The following is a 23,922-nucleotide window of genomic DNA, read 5'->3' as shown; positions in this document are numbered from 1 at the left end:
TTATTAAAGTCCTCCTCTGCTGAGGTCACCATTTGATGGGCATTCACATGGGAAACAAATATCTTCACATCCTTTGCCCACTCTGAGAGGTCCATCCACATACCTCTTCCCCAAATTTCTTTCTCACCAATTTTCCAATCATGTTCCTTCCATGTCCCTGACCATCCAACCAAACCATTGGCTACAGCCCATGAATCAGTATCTAATCACACATTTGGACATTCTCCTTCCAGGCAAAGTGCACAACCAAGTGCACTGCCCAAAGTTCTGCCCATTGACAAGATTTGCTCTCACCACTGTCCTTCAGGGATGTCCTAGAAAAGGGGTGCAGTGCACAGCTGTCCACTTTCAGGTGGTGCCTGCATATTGTGCAGAACCATCTGTAAACCAGGCTCTAGCCTTGTCTTCCTCTGTCAACTGATCATAGGGAACTCCCCATGAGGCTGTAGGTGCAGGCTGGGGAAGAGAAGGCAGTGCAGCAGGAGTAGGAATCACGGGCATTTGGGCCACGTCTTAATGTAACTTACTTGTGCCTTCAGGACCTGCTTGGGCCCGACCATGTATATACCATTTCCATTTGATGATGGAGTGCTGCTGTGCACACCCAACCTTATGACTTACTGGGTCAGATAACACCCAGTTCATGATGGGCGGCTCAGGTCCCATGGTAACTTGGTGGCTCATAGTCACCATTTTCTACTAAGGCCCAATAGCAGGCCAAAAGGAGAGTAGTTATCTACGGATGATTGCTTGTATGAAGCAGAAATTTAGTTCTTTTGGAGTGTAACGTACCTCCTCATGGGTCACACTATGTACTTCACCTTTAGGCACCTGCTGGGCCTTGAGTCTAGTTATGGGTCTAGAATCAAAGACAGGAGGTGGGGGTGGGTCCTAAGGAGAATCAGCATTGTCTTGCTCAGTCACTGCTTCAGGGGAAGCCATTACTGTTTCCTTAGGCAATGCAGAATTAATCCCCTCAGGCAGAGGCGGAAAAGCCACTGTCTCTGGGTATGAGGGTTGGGAGTTCATTTCTGGTGAACAAGCCTCAATGCAATTTAGGGGTTCCATGTCCCCAGCTTCATCAGGGTCTCCCACACATCCCCATCCCAACTTGCAGGATCCCATTCTTTCCCAACTAATGCTCTCACTTTAGCAGTAGATACTCTGTGAGGCCGATAATTCAACTGCCGCTGTAGTTCAGCCATTCCTATGATGAGGGCTTGTGTTTGATTCTCGGCAATTTCAGCCCCATGGGTACTGGAAAGAAGATTCTGGCCTAGAGCACACCTAGAAACTTTTAGGTCCTCTATGTGGTGCTTGAGGCAAGAAATCATTTCACTGAGCTCCCCCTTTTCTTTCTTCAGTTTATCCAGTGTTGTGAGGAGCAACCAGCAATGTCATTATAGTCCTCGTGTTTCCACAAATACTCAAAAGTATTACTTGTAGAGTCATTGAATCCCTTGCCTTTTACAAGCAGTGAATCAAGACCATCAAATGGATTTATTTTGCATATCTCTTTTAACAGTTCACCACACCAAGGATTATCAGTGCTCTCCGTATTATTAGAAGTCGAGCTGGTAGCATTTTTAGATCTAACACCCTGAAACCAATGGAAGAAATTCACCTTTAAGATTCTGTTTCTCTAGAACCACTCCTGGTACCAAAATCTGTATTAGTCAGGGTTCTCCAGAGAGACAGAATCAATAGGATATATTATAATTATATGAGAGAGATTTATTAGGGGAATTAGCTCACATGGCGATGAAGAAAAGTCCCACAATAGGCCGTCTATAAACGGGATGCCCGTAGCGTGGCTCAGTCCAAGTCCAAAGGCCTCAGAACCAGTGAAGCTGATGGTGTCTTGGGTGTAATTTCTGGAACCCAAAAGCTGAAGAGTCTCAAGCTCTAATGTCCACAGACAGCAGAGAAGAGTGTATCCCAGCTCCAGCAGATCGAGAGAGGTTCACTTCTTTCCTCTATCTTTTGTTTTCTCCGGACCCCCTGTGGATTGGATGGTTCCCACCCACACTGAGGGTGGGTCTTTCACACCCAGGCCCAGCTCCAGCAGATCGAGAGAGGTTCACTTCTTTCCTCTATCTTTTGTTTTCTCCGGACCCCCTGTGGATTGGATGGTTCCCACCCACACTGAGGGTGGGTCTTTCACACCCAGGCCACTCAGACTCTTGTACTAATCTCTGCTGGAAACACCTTAATGGACACACCTGAAAAGATTGCTTAACCAGGTTTCTCAGCATTCCTTCATCTAACCGAGTTGACATCTAGAATTAACCTTCATGGATACTATTGGCTGTGTTGTGGATACTCCTAATTTTATATTCCACTCTGTCCCTGACTAGCTGTGTGACCTCCAGCAATTTAAGTTCCCTCTCCAAGACTTAGTTTTCACATCTAAGGCATGTTGCTATAAATATATCTAAAACACTTAGCAGAGGATTCTCAATAAATTATCTCTCTATCCATTTATCTACCTATATCTGGTTTCTTTAGTAAATATTTCTTTTAAACCTCAGTAGGATCAGTAGGACCCATATAAAATAACCTGAAAGGCTGAGTGCTAGGAATGGATTAAAGAGAAGCAGGGGCAAAGGATTATCTAACCATCTCCTCCCTGTGCAAATTAGGATATGCTTTTTTTCTCCCTTTTCATGAAAGCAAACTAACATGTATTTCTGTGACAGGCTGTGGGATAAGGATGACTTTTTCAAACATGCCATTACCAGCATCATCTTCTACTGAAAGGATTGTCCACGGAAGAGAAACAGCTGTGGAAGGGGAGTGGCCATGGCAGGCCAGCCTTCAGCTTATAGGGGCAGGACATCAGTGCGGAGCCAGTCTCATCAGTAACACGTGGTTGCTCACAGCAGCTCACTGCTTCCGGAGGTAGGTTCATCGGGGCTGATGTGAGCTTTCTATTCCCAGTCCTCACTCACCATTGATTCTGTGCATGGGAAGAGTCTAATCTCACCAATTTATCCTCTGATGCATTCAGGGTGGACCCTGCTCTGTCCCTTCAATGCATTATGCTTGCTGTATGCCCCATCTATGATATTTGGTTTGTATCATTAGTAATTCTTTCTATATGTTTCCTAGTATCCTCATGACCCTAGCATTATCTTTCCTACTATATCATATGCTATTTTAGTGTTAAGACTATTACACTTGTAGCAAGTTTAATCTCTTATACATACCCAAAAAGAAAGTTGGCCACTTCTGTTCTGCTTTTTTTCCCTCCTAATTAATCTCTCTAACCTCCCACGATCATATCACCATCACTTTATAAATAAGAAAAAAATAATTAGTACCCCTCTTGAAGTTCTTCTTTCTTATTGCATTGTCCAAGAACTCACGCAGGCTTGTATGGTCCAGAGAGGTATATGGAAATTGGGAGATACCTGCTACCTTGTCTCCCTGACTTCCCAGTATTGAAGACTGGCCATATACAACGCAGCAGGAGCTCTCTACTTGGGCTTTCAGCTGTAGCTCTTAAAACTCAGCGGTGTCAGTTCACATACACAAATATACACAGGCACCCTTTTGCCCCAGGAGATCAGAGACACACCATTTTTCCTCCCTGAGGTTTTACCCTCAGGCTACAGAAAGCTTTTCCTTTTAAACTCTCAACAAAAGCTCTAAATAGAAGCCCCTTTGCCTGGACAGCGGCAATACTTATGCACCCTCCTAAAAGAGCCTATCCTTGGTGATTCTAGGAGGCTCTTTATCTTCCTTCTAAGGGTAACACTCAAATGGCTCCAAGATATTTACACTGTTCTTTATGGGGCAGAAGTGTAATGAGAATGACCTAATGAATTTAAGGTGATTGTCCATCACTCTCTCACCACAGAGGAGAAAAAGAACTTATTTGCATGTATTTACAACTCCAAAATAATTAGCATCATGCCTTAGAGGTGAACTTGAGTCCCATTCTCTTGTTAAGGCTTTCTGATTTTTTCAGTCCTGCAATCTTTGTACTTCTGTTTTTGTAAGAGTGTCATCCACTTTAGTTTATAACTGAGCTCTATTTATGTAAACTAAAAATAAATAAACTCAAAATGCCAACTTAATATTTAATAAAGAATAATAGTTCTGATTTAAATATTTGTTTCAGCACATCCAGCGCAGTCTATGTACTGACAGACCTTCATTGGAATTGGCCATCGAGCTTAATAAAGTAGATAGAAATCACTGTTGACCTTGATAAGAGAAATTTTGGTGGTGTAATGAGGATGGGAATGGATTCAAGAGACAACGGAAGGAGGATGATTAGATGCAATATGTTTAAAAACTACTTTTAAGAAGATTTTAAATTAAAGGGAGCAGAGAAATTTGATAGTAAAGGGTGGTTGTGAAGTCAAAGGAAGGATTTATAAAACTACGGGAGAAACAATTGTAGCCTACTTCATTCTAATAATAATAATCCAAAAGAGCTGGGCAAGGTGATGATCCTAAAGAAAAGGGGTTTAGTTTTGTGGGTGATATAATTTCATGTAATTGCACAGTATGGTATACTATTGTGAAGAAAAATACAGGGTACTATGAAGACAATATGGCTGATATCCAAATAATCTTTAAATATTTGTAAATGTATTTTTTTCTACAGAAATAGTGTATTTCTAAAACTCATGTTTCAGACAAATATTAGCATCTTTATGTTCATAAAAAATGATCCCACTACTTATGAAATAGTATGGGTGGGAAAAAATTTCTTGACAAGATGTCAAGAGACCTGGGCCATCTCTTTTTGACACTAACAGGGTGGGTATGTCACTTGCCTGGAAAAGTCAAACTTCTGGGTCTGTGTCCTTATCCACAAAACATATTGAGTTGGGCCTGTTATGTGAGGTTTCCTCTCTGGGTGACAATGCATGAAGAGATGGGATCATTCTATTTTGTCTAGCCAGCTAATTTGTGAGTGCTGTAAGGCCCAGAGTCGTACATGTATGTCTTCTTATCACCCAGAATTCTAGTGTCTAGTTTTCAAATTAATCCTTCAGTCCTAAGATTTCTGCTTCAAATTAAATCTTCCCTTAATGTGTAAACAAGTAAAACAGATGATGAGAGCAGGACCCTGTCCCTCCTGCCTGAGCTCTGCCTGCTCATCCTTAGGGCAGTGCAGAGTATTTTGAAAACCACTGGTCTTTCTGGTTTTTCGTTACACTGAAAAGCTGATGATTCACCAACACAGTACTCCCTCATAAAAGAGGAAATCCCCTTTTTGAATTCTCCTGTGTGTGATTATCTTCTACATAATTTTACTTTACTCAGAGAATTTCAAGTTTCTATATATTTCTAATACTTCTTGATTGGGATAATTAAAAAAAAGAAGGAACTGGACTTTGGGGAAGAATAGGGAGGTAAAGAGATGATAGGACTAGATAGAATTTGCTTGTGATATAGCATTGTGGGAGAGAAAAGCATCTGTGTGAAGAGAGAGCCACAAGTCTGGTAAGAGGGACTGACCAGGCCAGAGGAAAGGGTGGTAGGAACATGACTTTGAGTTAGAGCTTATCAAGGAGGGGTGTGGGCTTAGGGTGGAGAAACAGCCCTGTTTGTGTTTGTAAAGCAGACAAATTACACTTTGCCTCAAAGAGCACAGTAAAACCCAGTAAACCAGGTCCAACAAAGTCATAAAATAAGAATGGATGGAGAATTTGATATAAAAGGAAAATGCCTCTTAGTACGCATGTTATCCAAAACAAATAAAAATTAATTTCTACACTGTTCATTGAAATTAGAAAAGAAAGAGAACCTGAAGAGCCCTAACAAGTAAGGAGTTTAAAAATTAGAAATTAATACTACTAATTAATTGGCTGCACATAATAAATTGAGGTAATTATAGGAACTCTTTTTCCCTTAAAGTGATCAACTGCAAATTCTCTCACCATAGGGAAGTTTCAGGAGCATAATCCCAATAGCTGGGAGAAATAGTCTCAAGCATTTTTAGAGGATAAATTCAGCATCACAAATCTTACTCTTCAATTTTTTACAGAAATAAAGACCCAAGTCAATGGATTGTCACTTTTGGTACGACTATAACACCGCCTGCTGTGAAACGAAGTGTGGGGAAAATTATACTTCATGAAAATTACCATAAAGAAACAAATGAAAATGACATTGCCTTGGCTCAGCTCACAACCCGAGTTGAGTTTTCAAATATAGTCCAGAGAGTTTGCCTCCCAGATTTGTCTATCAGGTTGCCACCTAAAACAAGCGTATTTGTCACAGGATTTGGATCCATTGTAGATGATGGTGAGTAGTTTCAATTCAATTTTCTTAGCACAAAAATGTTCTGCAATGGAACAAGCTGTCTTAGGGAATTCCTCTTAAGCTTTTCATAAATATAATGGTGATCCTTTCAATGTGCGTAGTGTCCTGGGCAGAACAGGGGTTGGTGAGTTAAAAAATTTAAAAAATTAGGTCCCTGGAGCAATGGTTACAAAGGGGAGAGTCTAATATAAAAGAAAAGGACAGACTGTGTTAGGTGACATAAGAAAGGACAAAATACTGTCAGAATGCCAGGGAGTAACTGCATGTATGAGAGTACTTCAGAAAGTTCATGGAAAGGCTCATATTATCTTTTAATTCTATGAACTTTTTGAGGTATCCTTGAGTATTTTTGGTTCCTTGCATGTAGACACTTATGACACGGGAAATAAAATTAGGTTATAACTAATGTTAATAAAATAACTTTGTGATGTTGCTCCTAGGAATATACAATTTATTTATCTTTCATATCTTAGATGTAGTTGTATTTGAAAAACACATTGCTTGTTTGTTTGTTGGTTGGTTTGTGTAATAGGACCTACACAAAATAAACTTCGGCAAGCCAGGGTGGAAACCATAAGCACTGATGTATGTAACAGAAAGGATGTGTATGATGGCCTGGTAACTTCAGGAATGTTATGTGCTGGATTCATGGAAGGAAAAGTAGATGCATGTAAGGTAAGTCCAAAGTCAAGGTCAACTTTAAAAGGGAAGTTTCTATTAGCTATTTCTAAGTTTGGCATATATTCTACCTGGGAGAAAAAATGACTCATTTCACCAAGAGCTATGTTTTATTTAATAATTTGCAATAACAAAAATTATTGTATTGAGTGTTTAATGTATATCATACCAAAAATTAAGCACTTCTTACACATTATTTTGTTTAATATGATGAGACAGAAGCAGTACTATAATTATCCCTATTTTACAATTTAGGAAGTTAGAATCTGATACTTCCTATTTCTGGTTTACACAGTTACTTTTTTGCTATATTGTTTATTTTCTTAAACAAAATCAAAACCAAAGATAGAGAAACGTCTCTTCTGAAGGCCACGTCACTCCCCTTTATCACCATCTCTCATCCATGTAGTTGTCATCTCCCAGCCTTCCACTCATTCTTTAATGACATTGACAGAGGAAGCAGGTTTCCTCTCCCTCCCAAGCCCTGCAGGATTAGCATTGACCTGTTTAAATGCCACACTCTTAGTTCCTAGACCTGCTCATCTCCAGTGATCTTCTACACCCCTCCTCGGCCACATCAGACCCTATTCTTAATGTCATACCTTGGGCCTTGTCATCAAAAGACGCCGCATCTCCAAAAACACTAATTCCCATCTTTCTATTTGACTACTCTTTCCAGTTTTTAACCCCCGCTTTTCAACTACTCTTGCTTACCTGGATCCACTCTTTATGTCACATCCCAACCTACCAACCCTCACTCCCAACACATACATTCCCATGTTCCTTCTCTGTTTTATTTTCTTCTTTATCCCTTATCACCATCCAATACACCATATTCTTATTTGCCTGGCTTACTGTCAGATTTCCCACTAGAATGTGAGCTTCATGAAGGAAGCTATTTTAAAAATCTATTTTATTTACTGGTATGTTCCCAGCACCTAAAACAGTGCTTGATGCAAATATTTATTGACTGACTGAGTAAAATACAATTTTTCTTCAACTTCATAGAGAACTATAGTCCACTGACTCCTCTGCTTTCTCACAGTCCCTTAGTCCTTTCCTTTCTTCCATCTTCCACTTGTCCAGCTTAGATTTCACTTTATCTTTTTAAAAAAGGACAAATCAGAATTGTATTACATTTATAAAGTACAATGTGATATTTTGATATATGTATAAAATGTGAAATGATTAACTAAGCTAATTAACATATCCTTTACCTCATTTTACATTTTTTGTCATGATACATTTTAAATTTACTCTTAGTTATTTTGAAATAGACAGTACATTATTATTGACTATACTCACTGAGCCATTCAATAAATCTCAAAAGTTATTCTTCTCGTCTAGCTAAATCTCTGTACCCTTTTACCAGCAACTCCTCATTTCCTTGCTACCCCTTCTGTCCCCCCACCCAGCTTCTGATAACCATTATTCTACTCTCTGCTTCTAAGAATTCAACATTTTATAGATTCCACATGTAAGAGAGATCATATAGTATCTGTCCCTCTGTGCCTGGTTTATTTCATTTAGCAAAACATCCTCTAGATTCATGCATGTTACCCCAAATGACAGAATTTCATTCCTTTTTAAGACTGAATAGTATTCCATTGTATGTATATACCACATTTTCTTTATCCCCTTATCTATTGACAGACACTTGGGTTGATTCCATATCGTGGCTATTGTGAATAGCCCTGCAATGAACATGGGAGTGCAAATATCCTTTCCACATATTGAAATCAATTCGTTTAAGTATATTCCCAGAAGGGCGATTACTGGACATATTGGTAGTTCTATTCTTAATTTTTTGAGGAATTTACATACTGTTTTCCATAATGGCTGTTCTAATTTATACCCCACCCTGCAGCAGTGTACAAGCGTTCCCTTCTCTTCTCATCCTCACCACCCTTGTTATCTTTCATCTTTTTGATCTAACTGATGTGAAGTGGTATCTCATTGTGGCTTTAATTTTTATTTCCTGAATGATTAGTGATGCTGAGCATTTTCTTTCAAGAACCTGTTGGACATTTGTATGTCTTCTTTTGAGAAATGTCTGTTCATGTCCTATGCCTGTTTTTAATAGGGTTATTTGTGTTTTTTTGCTCTTGTGGTATTTGAGTTCTTTATATATTTTGTATATTAACCCTTGGATGTATGGTTTGCAAATATGTTTTCCCACTTTATGGGTTGTCTCTTCACTTTGTTAATTTTATCCTTTGCTGTGCAGAAGTTTTTAATTTTATGCAATTCCATTTACATATTCTTGCTTTTGTTGCCTGGGTAAATCCTTACCCAGATAAATGTCATGGAGCTTTTCTGCTATGTTTTCTTCTAGTGGTTTTATAGTTTCAGGTCTCACATTTAAGTCTTTAATCCATTTTGAATTTATTTTTGTGCATAGTGTATGGTAAGTATCTAATTTCATTCTTATGTGAATAATGAGTTTTCCCATTACCATTTTTTGAATAGACTCTCCTTTATCTATTGTATGTTCTTGGTCCCTTTGTCAAAAATCAATTGACTGTAAATGTGTTGGTTTATTTCTGGGCTTTCTACACTGTTCCATTCATCAATGAGTCTGTTTTTATGCCAGTACCATGCTATACTGTTATCCCATACCATGGTGTTTGATTACAATTGCTTTATGATATATTTTGAAATCAGAGAGTGTGATGCCTCCATCTTTGTTCTGTTTGCTAGAAATTGTTTTGGCTATTCAGGGTTTTTTGTGGTTCCATACAAACTTAAGGATTATTTTTTCTATTTCTGTGAAAAATGCATTGGAATTTTGATAGGGATTGCATTGAATCTGTAGATCACTTTGGGTAGTATGCACATTTTAATAATATTAATTCTTCTAATCCATGAACATGAAATATCTATTTATTCATGTTTTCTTCAGTTTTTTCACCAGTGTCATATCTTCTGTGTACAAGTTTTTCACCTCCTTCATTAAATTTACACCTGAGTACTTGTATTTTACTTTTTTGTTGCAATTGTAAATGGCATTGTTTTATTAATTTCCTTTTTGTATGGCTTGTTATTAGTTTATAGAAATGGTACTGACATTCGTATATCAATATTATAATTTGCAACTGAATTCATTTATTAGTTTGAACAGTTTTTTGGTGGAGTCTTTAGGATTTTCTGTGCATAAGATCATGTTATCAGCAGAGACAATTTTATTTATTTCCTTCCTTTTAGGATGCCTTTTATTTTTCCCTTTTACCACATTGCTCTGGCAAGGACTTCCAGAACTATGTTGAAAAGAAGTGGTGAGAGTGGGCTTGTCTTGTTCCTGGTCTTAGAAGAAAAGTTTTCAGCTTCTCACTGTTGAGTATGATGTTAGCTATGTGTTTCTCATATGTGACTTTTATTGTCTTGAGGTACATTCCCTCAATACCTACTCTGTTGAAAGTTTTTATTATGAAATAGTGTTGAATTTGGTCAAATGATTTTTCTCCAATTTTTGAGATGATCCTGTGGTTTTTATCCTATATTTTGCTAATGTGATGAATCACATTTATTGATTTGCATTTATTGAACCATCCTTGCATTCCATGGATGAATCCCACTTGATCATGGTGCTGTGATTTGAATGTCCCTCTAAGTTCATTTTGAATACCCCAATATGGTATTTAAAAAGCGGGGCCTTTACCAGGTGATTGGATCATGAGGACTATGCTCTCATGAATGAATTATTCCATTCATGGAGTATGGGTTAATGGTTTAATGGGTTATCAGGAAGTAGACTGGGAGATTTATGAGGATAGCAAGTGAGCATGTGGGAATACTCTCATTCAGTCCTCACCATGTAAACTCCTACATTGCTACATGACTAGGTACGGTCCCCACAAAGAAGGAGGCCCTCATCAGATGTGCCTTTAAACTTTGAAATTCCCAGCCTTCAAAACTGTAGGAAATAAATTTCATTTATTTATAAATTATACAGTTTCAGGAATTCTGTTATAAGCAACGGAAAATTAATAGTAGAGTAAACTGGTGCAACGAGTAAGATGTTGCTTATAACAAATACCTGGAAATGTGGAAGCAGCTTTGGAACTGGATAATGAGCAGAGTCTGGAAAATTTGGAGGAACATCCTAAAAAAAGGCCTACATTCTGGTGAGGGTTCAGAAGAAAGCAAAGAGACTACGGAAAGTTTGTAACTTCTGAGAGAATGATTAAGTGGTGGTAACCAAAATGCTGATAGAAATATGGACTGTGAAGTTTATTATGAGGAGGTCTCAGATGGAAATGAGGAGAAGCTTATTGGAAATTGGAGCAAAGGTCACCATTGTTATAAGCCAGCAAAGAACAGGGTTGGATTGTATCCATGTTCACGGGCTTTATAGAATCTTGAACTTAAAAGTGATAGAAAAATGACTAAATATGGTGAATGATTATTTAATGTGTTGTTGAATTTCATTAATTAGTATTTAAAAGGGTTTTTGCATTTGTATTCCTCAGGGATATTGACCTATATTTTTCTTTCTGTAGTGCCCTTGTATGGCTTTGGCATTGGGGTATTGTTGACCTCACAAAATGAATTTGGAATTATTCCCTGTTCTTCAGTCTATTCTAAAAGTTTGAGAAGGATTGATGTTAATTCTTCTTTAAATATTAGGAGAATTTTGCCATGAAGTTATCCAGTCCTAAGTTTTTCTTTCTTTTTTTTTTAAATTTTCACATGAAACATAACTGATTGTACATATCTGTGGGGTACAGTATTCAATATCAGTATGAGTATTCAATATGTGATCTTCAAATCAGGATAATTACTACATTTGTAATTATACAACATAATAATTTTTTGTGGCCATTTATCAGTTTCTCACTAACCCTCCCTCCCCCTCTGTCAGGCCTTAAAAACTAACACCACCTTAAGTGACATTACAAGCGGCGCCATTATGGGCCCACAAGGGCGTATTAACATGGCAGCCTAAGACGTCACCTGGAGGAAGTAGGGTGGGAGTGTCTGCGGGAACCTTGCCCTAGCCGTTATTGGCCAAATACGTGCTTCCGCGCTCGTGAACACTGTGTGATTGCAATAGCTAGGCATTGAGACAGGATGCATGCTCTCGTAACCTTTAAGCTGATTGGAGGATGTAAAAACCTCCCTTCCCCATTTGCCTTTAAAAGCAAGTGCTTGTGTGATAATAAACGGAACTGCCCGACAGAACCCCCGCCGCATCTGAGTGTCCTTTAACCAGGCTGGTTTGGGGCTGGTGGTTGTGCTCACCTCTCTTCACAGCTCTCTTCCCCCGTCTCCTTCCAATGGGAACTGGAGGGAAATTGTAATCCGGGCCATTTGCTCGCCCACCAAAAGGAACGAGGCTAGGGCTGTTTGGGTCGGCTGGCAGCGGACCCGACACCCTTCCTCCTTTACCACCTCTGATGGACTCAATTCTTTTCTATCATTTTGAAAGTTCAACAAATTATTGTGGTTGTTGTATCTTTCCTTCCTTTTTTCTTTTTCTTTTTTAGCTCCCATTTATGAGTGAGGGCGTGTGGTATTTCTCTTTCTGTGCCTGGCTTATTTCACTTAACATAATTTCCTCTATAATTTTCATCCATGTTTCTATGAATAGCAGAATTTCATTCTTTTCTGTGGGACAGTAGTATTCCATTGTGTATATATACCACATTTTCCTTATCCAGTCATCCAACAGTGCACATTTAGGTTGGATCCAACTCTTAACTATTATCGATAGAGCTGGGATAAACATGGGAGTGCAGGTGTCCCTTTAACATGATTATTTCCATTCCTTTGGCAATACACCCAGCAGTGGAATTCCTGGATCATGTGGCAGTTCAATCTGTAGGTGTTGAAGGAACCTCCAGACTGTGTTCCATAATGGCTGCACTAATTTATAATTTCACCAACAGTGTACGAGGCTTCCCCTTTATCTGCATCCTCACCACCTTTTGTCATTCTTTGTCTTTTTTCATAATGACCAGTCTAATTGACATGAGATGATATCTGAACATGGTTTTGATTTGCATTTCCCTGATGCTTAGTGATGTTGAGCATTTTTCTATGTGTCTGTTGGTCATTAATATATCTTCCTTTGAGAAATGCCTATGCAGCTTCTTTGCCCATTTTTTGATTGGGTTACTTGGGTTTTTACTGTTAAGTTTTTGAGTCCCTTGTGTATTTTGGATATTAATCCCTTGTTAGAGGCATAGTTTGTGAATATTTTCTCCCATTCTGTCTTTTCACTCTGTTAACTGTTTCTTTTGCTGTGCAGAAGTTTTTCAGTTTGATATAATCCCATTTCTTTATTTTTCCTTTTGTTGTCTGTGCTTTTCATGTCTTATCAGAAAGTCTTTGCCCAGTCCTACTTCCTGAAGTGTTTTCCTTATGTTTTTCTTCAGTAGTTTTATAGTTTTAGGTCTTATATATGTCTTTCATACATTTAGAGTTGATTTTGGTATATGGTGAGAGGTACAGGCCTAGTTTTATTTTTCTACATATGGATATCCAGTTTTCCCAGCACCACTTATTGAAAAAATATCCCTTTCCCCAATGTATGCTGCTGTTGCCTTTGTCAAATATCTGTTGGCTATAAGTATGTGAGTTGATTTCTGGGTTATAGAGCTATTCTGTTCTATTCTGTTCCATTAATCTAAGTGTCTGTTTTTATGCCAGCACCATGCTGTTTTGGTTACTCTAGCTTTGTAGTATATTTTGAAGTCATGAAGTGTTATGCCTCTGGCTTTATTTATTTATTTATTGCTCAGGATTGCTTTGGCAATTCCAGTTCTTTTTGTTGTTCTTCCATATGAATGTTAGGATTTTTTTTTTTTCTATTTCTGTGAAGAATGCCATTGGTATTTTGATGGGGATTGACTTAAATCTGGATAGCTTTGGGTAGTATGGACATTTTCATGATATTAGTTCTTCCAATCCAAGAGCATGGAATGTCTTTCCATCTTTTTGTGTACTCTTTAATTCTTCCAGCAGTGATTTGTATTTCTCGTTGTAGATATCTTTCACCTCCTTGGTTAAATTGATTTCTAGGCATTATTATTATTTTTTTTGGGGGGGGGTGACTATTGTAAATGGTCTTTCTTTCTTGATTTCTTTTTCTACTAGTTTGTTATTGGTTTTTCTTTGGTGGGACACTTCTTATTACTGGTTCAATCTCCTTAATTCATTATTGGTCTGTTCAGGTTTTCTGTTTCTTCATGATTCAGACTTGGTAGTTTGTATTTGTCTAGGAATTCATGCATTCCTTCTAGATTATCTGATTTTTCAGCATATATTTGTTCATAGTAGTTTCTTATAATCCTTTGTATTTCTATTTATTGGTTGTTATATCTCCACTTTAATTTGTCTTTATTTACTTGACTCCTTTTTTTTTTTTTTTTTTTTTTTTTAGCTAAGGATTGGTTGACTTTGTTTATCTTTTCAAAAAAGAACTTTAGTTTTGTTGATTTTTTTGTATTATTTTTCTATTCTTTATTTTGTTTATTTCCTCTCTGATCTTTTTCATTTCCTTTCTTCTGCTAACTTTAAGATTAGTTTTTTATGTTTCTCTATTTCCTCAAAGTGTGACTTTAGATTCTTTATTTGAGATATGTCTTCTTTTTTGATATAGATGTTCATTGCTGTGAATTTTCTTTTTGGGACTACATTGCTGCATCTCATAAGTTTTGTTTGCTGTGTTTCCATTTTTGTGTGTCTCAAGGTATTTTGGAGATTTTTTTATTGTTTTTTAAAAATTTATTTATGACTTTTAGTTGTTTCAGAGCACATAGTTTAATTTTCACATATTCGTAAATTTTTCAGGATTTTCCTTTTACTGATTTCTACTGTCACATCGTAGTGATATAAAAAGATACTTGATATGATTTCAATCCTCTTAAATTTGTTAAAACTTATTTTGTAGCCTAACACATGATCTGTCCTGGAGAATATTTCATGTGTCCTTGAGAAGAAAGTGTATTATGTTGTTGTTGGATGGAACTTTCTGTACATATTGTTAGGTCCATTTGGTCTAAAAAATATTTTCAAGTCGAGGGTTTTCTTATTGATTTTCTGTTTAGATGATCTGCCTGTTGTTGAAAGTTGGGTACTGAGGTTCCCTATTATTATTATATTACAATCTAACTCTCCTTTCAGACAATTTAATAAATGCTTCATTTATTTAAGTGCTCCAGTATTGGGAGCATGTATATTTACAACTGATATGTCCTTTTGATGAATTGACCCCTTTATCATTATATAATGTCCTTTGTTTCTTCTTACAGTTTTTAATTTAAAGTCTATGTTATGTGGTATAAGTATAGCCACCCCTGCTCTCTTTTGGTTGCCATTTGCAGGGAATGTATTTTTCCATATCTTCATTTTCAGCTTATGTATAAAAGCTTAAAGCTTTAAACCTTAAGTGGATCTTTTGTAAGCAGCATATGGTTTGCCTTTTATTATTATTATTATTATTATTATTATTATTATTATTATTATTATTAACACATCCACTGTATGTCTTTTGACTGGAGAATTTAAGCCATTTCCATTAAAGGTAACTGTTGATAGGTAATGACACTACTGTCATATTGTAATTTGTTTTCTGGTTGTTTTGTTGATCTTTTGTTTCTTTCTTCCTCTGTTGCAGTCTTTCACTGTGGTTGATAGTTTTCTGTGATGGTTTGTTTTTAATCCTTTCTTTATATATTTTGTGCATCTGCTATGGGTTTTTGCTTTGTGGTTACTATGAGGCTTATATAAGACATTGTATACACAAAATGGGTTATTTTAAGCTGATAATAACAACTTTAATTTCAAAGAAAAACTCTACACTTTCACTTCTTCCCCCCACCTCTTATGATTTTGATTTCAAAATTTACCTTTTTTGTAATTTGCATCTCAACAATTTATTGTAGCTACAGTTATTGTCAATAGTTTTTGTCTTTTAGAGAGAAAATTACATACCACATTTATGGTATTAGAGAATTCTGAATATGACTTTGTATTACTTTTAACATTGAGTTTTTTTACTTCAGTATGTTTGATGTTATTGGTTAGCTGTCTTTTGTTTCAGCTTGAAGAATTCCTTTTGGCAATTTCTGTAGAATGTAGAATGGGCTTAGTGGTGATGAACTCTCTTAGCTTTTATTTGAGAAATTTTTTCTTTCTCTCTCATTTTTGTAGGACAGCTTTGTCTGATAAAGTGTTCTTGGTTGGGAATTTTTTCTCCTTTAGCTCTTTGAAAATATCATCCCACTCTCTTCTGGCATGCAGAGTTTCTGCCAAAACCCCCACTTACAGCAATATTGGGACTTCTCTGAAAGTGATATGTCTCTCATGTTGATTTCAGTATTCTGTCTTTATATGTGATTTTTGATAATTTTATTATGATGTGTCTTGGTGAACTCCCCTGCAGATTGAATTTGATTGGAGACCTCTGGGCTTCCTGTACCTAGATGTGGTCATCTTTTCACAAATTTGAGAAATTTTCAGCCATTATTTCCTTAAATATTTCTTGTGGGCCTTTTTTTCTCTCTCTTCTCCTTCAGAAACTTCTATCATGCATAGATTAGTTCTCTTTAAGGTGTCCCATAATTCCCATAGACTTTTTTCATCCTTTTCCATTCTTTTTTTTCTTTTCATTTCTCTGACTAGATGATTTCAAATGTCTTATGTTTAAGTTTACCTTATTGATTATTTCTTTTGTTTGATGAAGTCTGCTATTGAAATTTTCTATTAAGGTTTTTAGTTTAGTTATTGTATTTTTTAATATCTAGGATTTCTATTTGGTTTATTTTTATTGTTTCTATTTCTTTGTAAAACTTCTCATTTTGTTCACAAATAGTTCTCCAAATTTTAATTAATTTTCTCTCCATATTTTCTTATATTTCCCTGAACTTCTTTAAGAGGTTTATTCTGACTTCTCTGTCAATTATTTCCATTTCTTCAGGGTCCATTACTGGAACTTTGTTTCTCTTGGTAGTGTCATATTTCCCTGATTTTCATAATCCTTTTGTCCTTGCATTTGTTGGCTGCACATTTGAGGAAATGGCCACCCTTTTAACTTTTGCTAGTTTTCTTTGGTGGTTGTAGACCTTCACTATTTAGTCTAGCCTGGGATTTTGGTTGGCCCAGCTGATAGCTACCCCAGACATGTAGGTCTTGCTTTTGTGTTCTTTAGTTGGGGTGGACTGTTACCTGTCCTCTGGGGTCAAGTGGAACTACTGAGTGTGCTCTACAGTCCAGTGAGACCACTGGCTAGACTCTGCAGTAAAACGGAACTCTGTAATTGCCTCTGATTGGTCAGCGTTATAGGTTGTCTTCTCTGGCTGGCTAATACTGCAGTTTTGGATCTTTCATTGAGCAGGCCTACTAGCCGGGCTCCAAAGCTGGCAAGGTCTCTGGAATTGCTACTCAACCACTTGGGGTAGGAAAGGCCAGAGAGTATGGTCCACAGATACGCATGGACACAGGTGTGCCTACCTTTTTAAAGTAGCCTTAAGCAGAGCACTGAGGCTTGGTGGAGTACCTGGTCAGATTCTGGGGTTGGATGGGGTCATATGCACCCCTCAGCAGATATTCACTGACCTGCCATTGCCTACTAGCTTGGTGAGGATTTAAGGAGAATCCCAGGACTTGGCTAGACTGATGTGAGCTGTGGATCAGCAGATAGATCCAGGCAGCATCAGATACTCTCTCTGGGGATACTCACCAACCTTTCCCTGCTTCCTGGCCTGATGAAAGCTTATGGAGAGCACTCAGCCTTGTGTGGGTCACTGTTAGGCCTCTGGGCCTGGGCAGGGCCAGATGCTCCCTCCATACATAATTGCTTACCTGTCCCTATCTCCTGGCCTGGAGAAGTTTCAAGGAGAGCACTAGGGCTGGGTGGGGAAGCCAGACAGGGATTTGAGCCTGGGAGACCCATAAACCATGCTTCCTATATAGCAATGCTGTTGGTTAGTGTCTCTGGTAATGCACCTCCACTGGCTACAATGTAGACCCATTGCCAAGATTCTTCTTCTGGTCACTGTGAGCCACACCACAGTTCTTTGTTATTACCTTCCCCCAGGTGGTCTAGCCCTGCTGATACCCTCCAATGTGTCCTGTGGGGTGATATAAGAGAGGGCCTCCTGCAAAGCATCCTAGAAATGTGGGGAAGCTAAATGTCCACCTTCAACTCTCTCCTTCCTCCGTAAAACCTTGGATCTCAGCAGAATACTTTGTGTTTGGCACTATGCTGGCTTGGGTGAGGGGTGACGTGGTCAAAGTTAAACTGCTCCTCTTACCCTTTTTCTATGGCTGTTCTCAGTTCAGCTGTCCTAAGGAGTGTCTCAACCTCATTCCTGGGTCCTGGGATATTCATGAGGGTATTCTTGTTTGTGGATACTTGCTTGTTGGATTTCTGTGAGGGGGAATAGATCCAGAGAATTCCTGTTCTGCCATCTTGCTGATGTCACTCCAGTCCATCATTTTTTAAACACTTATTGATATCCCAAGTTCACTTGTTACTCTCTTTCCAGTGTTTTTGTCTGACAAAGTCCCAAACCTGGAAGAACTCTCTCTGTGTCTCTCTGCCTGCACCCAGGCAATTAAGTGCTCCTGGAGAAAATATCCTAACAGAACATGTCAGTTCTACTAGAAGTTCTGGATAACAAAGCTGACAATTCTGGGGTTTTTTGTTTGCTTGTTTTTTTGTTTTTTTTTTCCCCCAAATCTCTACCATTCTCTGAAATTTCCCAACACTTTCCTTAACTACTGGTTTTTTCTATTCCTGATCCCAGTTTATGCCTCTGTTTCCCAATTTCCAAAGAAAACTAGATGCCAGAAGAGGGGAATTTTCCCATCTTTCCAGCACCCTTGCCTTCATCTGGACTCACTTCTGCCACCTTCAGTTCAGGTCTCAACAGAGAAGCTGCCTCTCCTCCAAGACTAATCCCTCCTCCTCTGTTCAGGTTCCTGTTCTCATTGGTTTGGGGGCAAGTTTGCACTAGCAATAATTTTCCTATTTTTATAGTTATCTTGCAACTGTTCCTTCCCTATTCAGATGTCTCGAATTATGGGGAAAACAACCTCTTTCTTTACCTTGATGCCTCTAGCAACACCCCATCTTATCACTTTACTATCAAATATTTGGAAAAAAGTCTCTGCACATTATCTCAATTTTCTTACCTTCTGCTAATTCCTTAAACCATTTTAATATGGTTCTGCCCTATTCACCAAAATAGCTCCTTCCAAGGTTTCCAATGATCCAACAATTACATTCATGTTTTTAAAATCCAACAAATATTTTGGTCCTATTCTTTTTGACCTCTTAGCAACATTTAATAATACTTAATAATTTCTTTAAATATTGTCTTCCTTTGGATTGTAATGATTTTCAGCCTACATCTCTCTGTCTGATCTTTCTCTATCTATTCTTCAGGCTCATTCTCTTAATCTCAGGCATTAAATATTGATCTGTCCTATGCCTGTTTCTCTTTTCACTCTGGGCTTTCTCCCTAGAGAATCTAATTCTCTTCCATAGCTTCTCTTTGCAGATGATTCATAAATTTATACTTTTAGCCCCAACCTCTCCTTTGCTCTCCAGGCTCATATATCCAATTGCCACTTGACAACTCCACTTGGATATTTCAAAGCATTTCAAATTCAAAATTCTGCACCTGATTTTGCTCTTGTTTCCCTACCTACCCAACCTGATCCCCTTTCTATATTTTGTATCTGAGTGAATGGCATTCCCCTTCATTCTGTTAAACAAGGCAAAAGGCTAGAAGCCATTCTAACTTTCTCTCCCTATCCCGTATTCAATTGACCATCTAATCCTATGGATTTTACCTTCTTCTCCATAACCATTTCTTCATTACCTTCTTTCCTCTCCCTCTCTTTCTCTCTCCTGTTTTCCCTCCTTCTTTCCTTCCCTCCACCCACCAGACAATTACATTAGCCATCTCACTAATTTCCTCATTTTTACTCTTATGCACCTTTACTATATTAGTAAAATGAAAGCCAGAATGATTTCTAACAAGATACTAATCTGATCATATCAAACCCTTAAAACACTTTAGTGGCTTACCTTTGGTTTTAACATTAAAAAAAAAAAACTTTTAAACATGACCCACAAGGCTCTGCATGGACTAGTCTCACCCCACCTCTCCAGCCTCATCACATACCACTTGACCCTTTGGTTTCTTCTTTCCAGTCCTTTTTTTTTTTTTTGGTTCTTGCCCATGCCGGGCTCCTTCGTGCCACAGAGCATTTGCAGTACTATTTCCTCTGCTTAGAACACATTTCATCCCCACTTGCCTTTTCATGGTTAACTCCTCTTTCTTCAGATATCATCTGAATTACACTGTGTTGAGGAAAGGTTTCCTGACCTCACTGACCGGTCAAATTCTCCTACTGCATGCTTCCACAACACTTATCACCGTTTTGTTTTGATTTGTGGGCTTACTTAATTGTTTTTTAACCTAAGCTTTAAGCTCTGTGAGCATAAGGACCTTAAAGACCTTTCCTTTTTGGTCATCATTATATCCCAATGCCCATCAAAATGTCTGGGACACACAGTAGGAACTCAATAATTATTTGATTAAAAAAGTAAATGAGTGAGGAGGAAGAGGCAATGGGAAGTTAAGTATCTTACCCAAGGTCACACAGCCAATAATTAATCGACCTAGGCCTGAATCTCAGGTAATTCAACTACTGAGACCACACTTTTTTTTTTTTTTTGGTTACTTACAAAAATGATTCATTTAGAAATTCAGAAGACTAAAGTGCTGCCAAATTTCTTGAGCAAGTTGAAAGTAATTTTATTAAAAGTAGTTCTGTGGGTCATTTCTGAAGAGTTGGTTTCACAGCAATAAAGATAAGATGAAAATAAAAGTCAAACAGAAGGGCATGATATTCAGGCAAGATATAGATGTTCTGGAAAATTCCTTTAACTTTTTTAAAGCAGCTTTATTGAGACATAATTCACATATCATACAATTTGCCTATTTAAAGTGTACAACCCAATGGATTTTAGTATGTTCACAGAGTTGGGCAACCATCACTACAATCAATTTTGCAGCATTTTCATGACCCAAGAAAGACACTCCATAACCATTAACAATCACTCCCAATTTCTGCATCTGCATCCCCCAACTGTCTTCTCCCTTCTACCCCCTAGCCCCAGGCAGTCACTTATATACTTTATCTCTATATGTTTGCCTATTCTGGATTTTTTTCTCCTATCTAACTGATATTATTTTAATTTGACAATATGTTTGACCCATCCCTCCTCCCACCTAACCACTCAGACCTCTGGTAACCATGACTGTAGTCTGTTCTTCTATGAGATCAGCTTTTTTAGAATCCACATGTGAGTGAGATCGTGTAGTATTTGTCTTTCTGTAACTGGCTTATTTCACTGGACATGATGTCCTTCAGGCTCATATATGTTGTTGCAAGTGACAGGATTTTGTTCTTTTAGGGATGAATGGTATTGCATTTGTATGTATGTGTGTGTGTGTGTGTGTGTGTGTACACACACACACACACACACATACACAATGCACACATATACACACATATACATATATACCACATTTTCCTTTTCCATTTTCTATTAATGGACACCTAGGTTGATTCTGTGTCTTGGCTATTGTGAGTAGTGCTGCAGTAAACATGGGAGTGCAGATGTCTATTTGACATACTGATTTTATTTCCTTTGGGTATATACCCAGTAGTGGGATTGCTGGATCATATAGTAGCTCTATTTTCAATATATTGAGGAACTTTCATACTGTTTCTCATAATGGCTTCACTATTTTATATTCCCACTAACAGTGTGCAAGTGTTCCCTTTCTCCACATTCTCACCAACACTTGTTAACTCTCATCTTTTTGATAATAGCCATTCTAGCAGGTGTGAGGGGATAGCTCATTGTGATTTTGATATGCATTTCCCTGATAATTTGTGATGTGAGCATTTTTTCATATAGCTGTTGGCCATTTGTATGTCTTTGAGAGATGTCTATTCAGGTCTTTTGCCCATTTTTTAAAAATAGGGTTATTTGTTTTCTTGCTATTGAGTTGTTTGAACTCCTTGTATTTTTTTTTTTAATATTAACCTCTTATCAGATGTGTAGTTTGCAAATACTGATACTACACTTTTAACCTCTACATGTAGGTATGTTTACTTATTTAATCTTCCTTGTTCTAAAGGGGATTAAGGGAATATAAAATTCAGCAAGAAAACATAAATTAGAATAGGCAAGAAAAGAAAAGGAGACCAAATCTAGGCACATAAAATACAGTCAAGCTAACAACATTCAAAAGAGATCACTAAAATTTTCCACCTATGCCCACAAATACCAATCTCATATTTAACATTTTATATACACGGTTAGTAAACTATGAATAAAGTATCTAATCAAACTAGAAAGAATATCCAAGGATGCTGAACCAGAAATAATGTAACCATTCTATATGAATGAGGGTTAGCCTTTCTAAAACATAATACACTTTAAAGTTTAGCTCAAATATTTAACTCAATTGAGACAAACAATGTATAATCTTTTTACAGTCTGGCTGTGTGGTCTGTGTACCATTTTCTTTTTTTATGTGGCAAAGAGTTTATTGTAATGACCTTCCTATTGAATTAAATTAACAATTTTAAATACATATTGGTTTTTTTCCTTACCCCCAGGGTGATTCTGGTGGACCTCTGGTGTATGATAATCATGACATCTGGTATATTGTTGGAATAGTAAGTTGGGGACAATCATGCGCTCTTCCCAAAAAACCCGGGGTCTACACGAGAGTGGCTAAGTATCGCGACTGGATTGCCTCAAGGACTGGTATCTAGAGTGAATTGTCCATGTATTATATATGTGGCAAATGGAGCTGAAACTACTCAATATTGTATATTATTTCTATTCATGTGGTTTGGATCAGTGCTTTTGCTAGACGTCAAGAAACCCTTCCAACCCAATCTAATATCACAAGGTGGCCTTTGTGTTTGTATGACCAAACTCTCTCTCTTCCATGAGGGAAGAAGACACAGTAAATGACAGATGGCACTGACTGTTTACTCACAAGGGAAAGATTTGTGATACTTCCTAATAAGATGAATATTTATAAGTGGTTTCCCCCAGTGGAAGATGGGGAGCATCATCTTCCACAGGATATGAAAAGCCGCCAGTGCTGCCAAAATCTTACTTCATATAATACCCGAAGCACCTGGAATTCTAGAAAAAAATCAAACAGCAGTCTCCCCTGAGAATTCAGGACTTCAGCATTCTAGAACTGATGACTGGACATTCAATGGCTAGAGTGGAGAAGCATGGGATTATAACTTGAAAATTAACCTGGGTTTATATCTAGCGATATGGAGCATTATCATTAACCATAAGAGTTGACATGTAAAAGTGTCGAAATGTATATGAACTTGCTATTAACTCTGTTAAACACTCACACTAGCTTCAGGTAGCATGTTGTATTGTTAAGAAGCATTTCTGATTTATTCTATAACAGCGTTTTGACATTCGTGCTTCGAATTGGAGTCAACCCAGAAAGGAGGAAAAACAGACTTTTGAGGAGCATTTTTCCATGAGTACAAGGAGGATAAAAAGAAGAGGACAAAGTGTAGCAGAATTGGTTTCAAATGATTAGTAACAGGATAAAGACTAAGTTTTAGGATAGTGCCTGGCATATATTAAGTACTAAATAAATATTTGCTATATGGAAATGAATGCCTTGATAAACTTTAAGATAAATGAATTCCATTTTGTCAAATAAGCGAATGGCTTTGAGGCTTATGCAGCCAAAATCCTAGAGGTAGACATAAGTGGTGGAGAGCACAGACTTTGAACTAGGCTGCCCAAGCATGAACCTTGTCTCTGTCACATATGAGCTATGTGTCCTTGTGCAAGTTACTTAACATCTCAGTTCATTAGCTTTTCCATCTCTTTTTTTTTTTTTTTTCTAAAAGATGACCGGTAAGGGGATCTTA

At 37.6% G+C, this 23,922-nt stretch overlaps 1 protein-coding gene across 1 annotated transcript in view; it reads left to right on the top strand.

Moving 5' to 3' along the window:
* TMPRSS11F (transmembrane protease, serine 11F) overlaps window positions 1-23,488 on the top strand; it is a 91,024-nt gene extending 67,536 nt beyond the window's left edge. Inside the window, exons 7-10 of the mRNA XM_008583307.1 lie at window positions 2,700-2,901; window positions 6,008-6,267; window positions 6,818-6,960; window positions 22,618-23,488. Coding sequence (XP_008581529.1) covers window positions 2,700-2,901; window positions 6,008-6,267; window positions 6,818-6,960; window positions 22,618-22,776 — 764 coding nt within the window. The 3' untranslated portion in view covers window positions 22,777-23,488. The remainder of the gene's footprint in view (window positions 1-2,699; window positions 2,902-6,007; window positions 6,268-6,817; window positions 6,961-22,617) is intronic.
* The last annotated feature ends 434 nt before the right edge of the window (window positions 23,489-23,922 follow it).

The sequence above is a fragment of the Galeopterus variegatus genome, unplaced genomic scaffold, assembly GCF_000696425.1.
Source record: "Galeopterus variegatus unplaced genomic scaffold, G_variegatus-3.0.2 Scaffold97, whole genome shotgun sequence".
Taxonomy (NCBI): domain Eukaryota; kingdom Metazoa; phylum Chordata; class Mammalia; order Dermoptera; family Cynocephalidae; genus Galeopterus; species Galeopterus variegatus.
This window is presented reverse-complemented; position numbering and strand designations above follow the sequence as displayed.